Source organism: Cystoisospora suis, assembly GCF_002600585.1.
Source record: "Cystoisospora suis strain Wien I chromosome Unknown contig_1713, whole genome shotgun sequence".
Lineage (NCBI taxonomy): Eukaryota > Apicomplexa > Conoidasida > Eucoccidiorida > Sarcocystidae > Cystoisospora > Cystoisospora suis.
Genome location: NW_027154513.1, coordinates 20,995 through 27,138, shown reverse-complemented (window position 1 = coordinate 27,138; position 6,144 = coordinate 20,995). Strand labels below are relative to the sequence as shown.

The 6,144-nt window shown below is 45.5% G+C and overlaps 1 protein-coding gene across 1 annotated transcript in view; it reads right to left on the bottom strand.

Moving 5' to 3' along the window:
- CSUI_003790 (uncharacterized protein) overlaps positions 1-5,921 on the bottom strand; it is a gene marked incomplete at its 3' end in the record, with an annotated part of 8,615 nt that extends 2,694 nt beyond the window's left edge. The window contains exons 1-5 of the mRNA XM_068063985.1: positions 5,742-5,921; positions 4,498-5,005; positions 3,733-3,873; positions 2,329-2,625; positions 936-1,319 (exon numbers count right to left, since the gene is read on the bottom strand). Of these exons, the coding sequence (XP_067924043.1) occupies positions 936-1,319; positions 2,329-2,625; positions 3,733-3,873; positions 4,498-4,747 (1,072 nt within the window). The remainder of the gene's footprint in view (positions 1-935; positions 1,320-2,328; positions 2,626-3,732; positions 3,874-4,497; positions 5,006-5,741) is intronic.
- Between the last annotated feature and the right edge of the window lie 223 nt (positions 5,922-6,144).

The following is a 6,144-nucleotide window of genomic DNA, read 5'->3' as shown; positions in this document are numbered from 1 at the left end:
GGGGGGGGGGTGAATACATGCGGTACGGCTGCGTGGTTTTCTACATGGATATGTATGTAGATACTACCTAGAGAGCTCTCGCACGGCCAAGAGGAGGAAGGACACGGGGGGTGGGGTCGTTACAGTCGTTAAAGGCTTGAGAAGTTGCTGTCTGTATCTCCGGGGGAGACAGGTAATGTGTCTATGGATATATATGCATATACATACATGTATCTCTCTCTGTGCGCACACTGGCTAACTATAGAGCATTCTTATGCTTCAAGATATACAGTAGCACATAATGGATGGACGGAGAATAGACAGATACATACATCCATCGATCCATACAGTTACAAATATGCATACATATTACATATACATAAACACACCACACACGTACATATACATCTTCATTCATACACATGTATAGACATATTCATAGATACCTAGCCACACATACGTCTTTATATGTGCAGAAGGTCAGTATCGGTAGGACTCACCGCGTCTCTCTCTACACCGGTGGAAGAGGCCAAACAGAAATGTATTGCGCCTCCTATAGATATGGATCTACATTCAGCAGATGATCTCTTTAGAAAACTCCTTTACAACCTGTCTATACACCTTAACATACACCCAGATACTTGTCTAAGAGATAAGCCATGCGTCGCCTCCACGCGGTGAGCCTCTTCATAAGCTCATATAGAGAGAAGACCTCCCTTGACTCTCTCCTCTCAAGTCTTTCAGCAGGAACGAACAACAGGAGAGAAATCAATACCATCTATACCCATGGCCCCTCCTTAGCTTCCTCCTCACTGGCAACACCACCTACCAGCCTCGCCCCCCTTTCCCTCTCTGTCTTGTTCTCAGCCTTCTTCTCTCCCCTTCTCCCTCTCCTCTTCTCTCTCTGTCTATCTGTCTATCTACCTCTTTCATTCATTCACTTGTATGTCCCTTACCTGATAGGACACAGTCTAAGAAAGGATGCAGACATAGCCAGCTTGGTTCTCTTTCAAGGACGTTAATTTCAGCGGAGAGCAAGAGGTGACTGCTGCTCGTTGCACCTTCTTCATTCATCACACTCATCATTTGGTTCCCGCCTGTTCCTCCCATCGTCGCGCTGCCTCCCGCTGGGGCGCCAAACCTTAGGGTTCCTGGGCCTGCGAGTCTCTGCTCTTTAATGCGAATGTGAATGAAACATCCTCGATTCCATATGATGGTACTTTCCATGGGAGAGACGAGAAGAATAGAGGGAGGGAAGTCGCGATCTAGAGCTGAGAGCTTTCCGTAATGCACACAGGGCTCTGATAGAAAGGGGATCTTGCAAAAGAACTTCTCTGGGCCTACACGCATGCATGAAGAGAAAGGGAGAAGAGGAGAAGAAGGTGGGGAGAGACGCGGACAGAAAACTATGGAGAGATTTATACACATAGATCGAGATATGATAGACACCAAGCAAGATGGAGAGGAACACAATAGACGGATAAATAGATAGCATAGGAAGTAGGATTGTATAGGAACACAGACAGAGATAGACAAGACGACAGACAGACGTACAGGTGGAGGGATAGAGAGAGAATGGATGTGTTGCTATTCCTCCAAGGACAGTGAGGAGAAAGACGAGAGAGACGTCTCGGTAGATACACAAGCAAACACGAAAGACATGCGTGGGGGTGTTTCACATAGAGACGCGGCTGTACGTCCTCGGGACTTCTTTAATAGAAATGAAGAGCGTGACAGATGAATCCAACGCAGTCAAAAGACAGATACACATACATACATACATACATCTCTATCTATCTATGTATCTCTCGTTAATCCATCTATGTATCTACCGTTAATCTATCTATCTACTTCTATACTCCAGGTGTAGTAAAGACGTGAAAGACGTCGCGGTGCTATATAGCACTGTTTCATGATGTAGGTATCGTGCTGCAGGAGGTTCTCATACATGTGTATATGCAACCGTATCTACGTATCCACATACACATGTATATATATAAGGATAGGGCATCGTCTTGTGCTTCATCTCCATACATCCGTGCACCTATGTATACATACATATAGGTCTATATTTATCTGTATTATGTGTATGTATGTTGATCTGTCTCGAGGTGGTATGTCGTCTCTCGATGAATATGCATGTGTACAACCGTGCGTCTACAGTGATCCACACATACTTCTACAGGTGTCTAGACAACCCTTCACTGACTTGCCTCTCTATTGAGAGAAGTCCATAACACCCGAACCAGGTCGAATGAGAATGAATAAGACCTCACGATGTCGAAAGTGCGAGAATAAGTATACACCCCTAGATCTCCTATCAGATGTTTTGTTTAAGAGAAAACTTACCGACCGCGAGAACAAGTCGACCGGAGGTTGCGGAGATGGAGCTTTTCTTTCGTGGATCCTTCACTACAGCCCCAGCAGATGCAGGATCAAATAGAAAGAAAGTCCAAGACTGTTTTGCGTCATTTCCTCCTCCTTCTCCCTCATCTCCAGTGACATCGAGATAAGATTTACTTATTTCTTCGGGCTGTTCATCCACCTGGGTTAGCCTGACACGCTTAGGATTCTGCGGTTCTTCCGACTCCTCCTTCTTGAAGCTCGCCGCGTCCATACGAGAGAGAGGGAAGAGACAGTGTTCATCTGGACGTGCCACAAGAGAGGGGAAAGGACTGTCAGTGTCTGCGGTTCGTATGAAAAGGAGTGGTCTGTCTTTTTTCTTCGTGTGCAAGAGATGTGATGTGAGAGAGAAGAAGTTTCTCGACACGGAGATATAGACAGAAGAAAGCAACAAGGGGAAAGAGGAAGATAGGAGTGTTTTGGAGGGTTGATATCTATGGAGATGCATGCACGGGAGAATTCAAGCAAACAACATGGAGAGGTTGAAGAGAAAAGTATTGGGGATTTCTTTCTTGTTCGAAAGACATTCTAGTCGGTCTAGTCAAAAATTTGAGATCTGGTCGAGGAGTATTCGACGCTGGATGTACAGGTCGTAAGGCTCTTACCATTCACATGCACGGATAGGAAGATCTGATAGAGATGCGGAATAGAGAGATACATTGAAGATAGGTAGATAGAGAGAAAGATAGAAGGAGATCCATTCATCTCTGATATAGACTAGACATCACTATGTACAGAACACGGTGGGGGGGGGGGTGCTATCTGTATACATGGAGTGTGTCTACAGACATACTCGCCTCAAATCTCTAGGGGGATGCAACTCCTCCATCTCCTCTTTCCTACTCGATACATGCTTCGCCGCCTTACACGGTATATGCAGTTTACATATATAGATAGATATACATATATATCTATGTATGTGAGAAGAAGGAAAGAACAAAGGAGAGACAGTTTCTATAGGATCAAGAGGAATAGCGTGTGCATCTATCTATCTACATAGATATGTACAGGCGTATATAGATACAGGTACATAAATATATATATATATATCTGTATCGATCTAGGCCTGTATATATATATATATACATACTGGTGTGTCTGATATAATAGTTAGATCTTGGGACCTGCAGTGGCAAGGAGAAAAGCCACATCAGAAATCTCACACTCCACTCCCTTCCACGTCTGAGCTCTCTAAGAACTCGCCGTCCCGAGAATGCATATGAACAATCTAGCAGGAAAAGCGTGAGAAGAACGTCTATTAAGATGACGAGAATGAAGATAGATAGGTGGCTCCATAGATGTTTATAGAACTCTGGTGATGCTTCGTTTTCGACTCTCTTCTTCCTTTACCTGTCCAAGCTGTTTCATAGTAGATGCGATCGTGAAAGGGAACTTCGTCGACAGGAAGTTGCCAGAAAGCGAGCTCTGACTTAAGGGCGATGTATTTCGATGCAAACTCATGAAGAGGGACATGTCTCAGTGGGTTGAGATCTGAATGCATGCATGCATGCAAGAGCAGGAGGAAAAGCATCGACGATGGATGAAGCAGGGAGATAGGTACGATCAGAGGTAGCTATGAAGGTAGGTAGGTGGGGAGTGCGTTATATGAAGAACGAGAGAAAAGACGTTCATAGACATAGCCCATATAGAAACAATAGGGGGACGTATGTCACATAACAGATTGGAGTAGGTATATACTTTTAAAAGAAGTGTATGGATAGAGAGACAGACAAAAGATAGACAGATAGATTCAAGACAGATAGGTAGATTGAAGATAAATACACAGATATAGACAGATACACACATACCACAAATGCATACGGGTACACACATACAGAGAGACAGAGAGCGATAGATACACGAAGGACAAAGATGTGAAGAGGAAAAAGGATAGAGCGTCAATCCTGTTGAATGTGTACACCTCCTATCTCTTCTACATACTGTTAAACCCTCAATATATTCCCCCATTAGACTCCATCCCCCAGTAGAACACCAAAGCCCATCCACACGCACGGCGGTTTTCTTTGTCATGGTTTCCCCTCTTTCCCTTCTCTTCTTTCGGTTTCCTCGCGCTCTTTCCTTTCTCTTTCTTCTCTATTTTTCTTTTCTTCTAACCTAAGAGATGCTCAACGAGAAGCTCGAAAGCATCGACGGGTCTTGTGATGATAAACGCTCCATCTTCAGCTCTCTGGACAGCAGGAGGAATATCCTTAAACCCTTCACTCCTAGCAACAAGAGCAAGACCAGACGCTTGGACGTCAGATCGATTCATAACCTCAGGAGGCAGGAGGAACTTCGATTGTCCGATCTGAAAGGTCGCGCCAGGAACGGATCCGCCACGTATCCACTCCATCACTGCGAACATCGATTAATTGTTCGATATTGGCTGGTGCAAGCTGAGGAAGATGTATGACTAGCCAGCACGAAATGAAATGATGGCTTTTCCAGCACGAAACCTTGATACCAGGGAAGAGAAGCTGAATGATGGTGAAAGGGAGAAAGAAGAAAGGGAGAGAGACGAGCAAGAAACAAACCTTCTGGCGGCGTACAGCTGACGACCAGGTTTTTGAAGCGAAAGAAAGAGAAAGAGAGATGAAGATTCAAGGAAAGACTTGAGGGGTACCTGCAAAAGACAAGAGAGAGAGGGAAACGAAGAAGTAGGTCGTCATTCTCTTGGAGCTCTGAATTTACACTAGAATGGAAAACCGAACTTCTTCCCTTCATACACACCCCTCTATCCTCCTGTGCAAGCTTCGGGAGGAGGGAGGGACTCGGGTCTTACAAACACCTGTACGTGTGCATGTATGTGGACTCTGGCAGATCGACAGATACAAAGACACACGTCTACATATCTGGAACGAAGACTAGGCGCGACCACGGTCGAGAATCGAGATTGAACCGTAGCTGGCACCTAACCTTCCGTACAACGGCAGGTGACAAGAAAGAAAAAGAAGCAGCTAAACTTAGCCGATAAAGTGAGAATGAAACCGAAGAGAAACCAGCTGAGTTCCTGGAAACCGTAGTCGTAGGTAACGACACGCCGGCAGGGAACCAAGCCTTCTGTCCTGACTTCCTCAACTCTTGCATGTGTACGAATTTAACCACGAGATGATCTTCTTATGATATCTAGGGTACGCGACACACTGCATGTCCTCAAACAAGAGAACAAAACGGAAAGTTCTGACGTGTCGGCGCCCAAGAAGAAAGCGTTCAATCTCGATTCAGAACGAATAGTGTAAACGACCTTCCCAAATGGTCACTACGCATCTCAGAGGACCGAGAACACGGTAACGATGGAACGTCAGAAGGGGGTCGGCAGTCGATGAGGTAAAACGATGAAGAAAGAAGTCGCTACCTACCTGTTGCACACTCGCTCACAACAACAACAGGAGCTTTGACAAGATTTCCGTTGAACAAAGAGGTATTTCTTTAAAAGGCTAAACCCTAGATATAACGCGGCAAGAGAAAGAATTCTGGTTCCACACCTCTCTCTAATCTCTGGAAGTCGATTTCCCAAGTATTCCGCAAAAAAACGTGTCAGTCTCTCTGCTAGCCACCCGTGCCCAGCAAAGCGACTTCCCGCCCAGGAGCCACCGACGAAAGCCGGAACACCTCCTCCCGCTGACCCCCAAGCCCGTTGTTGACGACGAAAAGCGTAACGGAGGTCGGGACGACAAGAAGATTGCTGCGTGCTTGTGGTGAGTGTGGTGGCTTCTTGAGCTGTAGCTAAATGCAGAAGGACACTCAATCACGATAGACGAC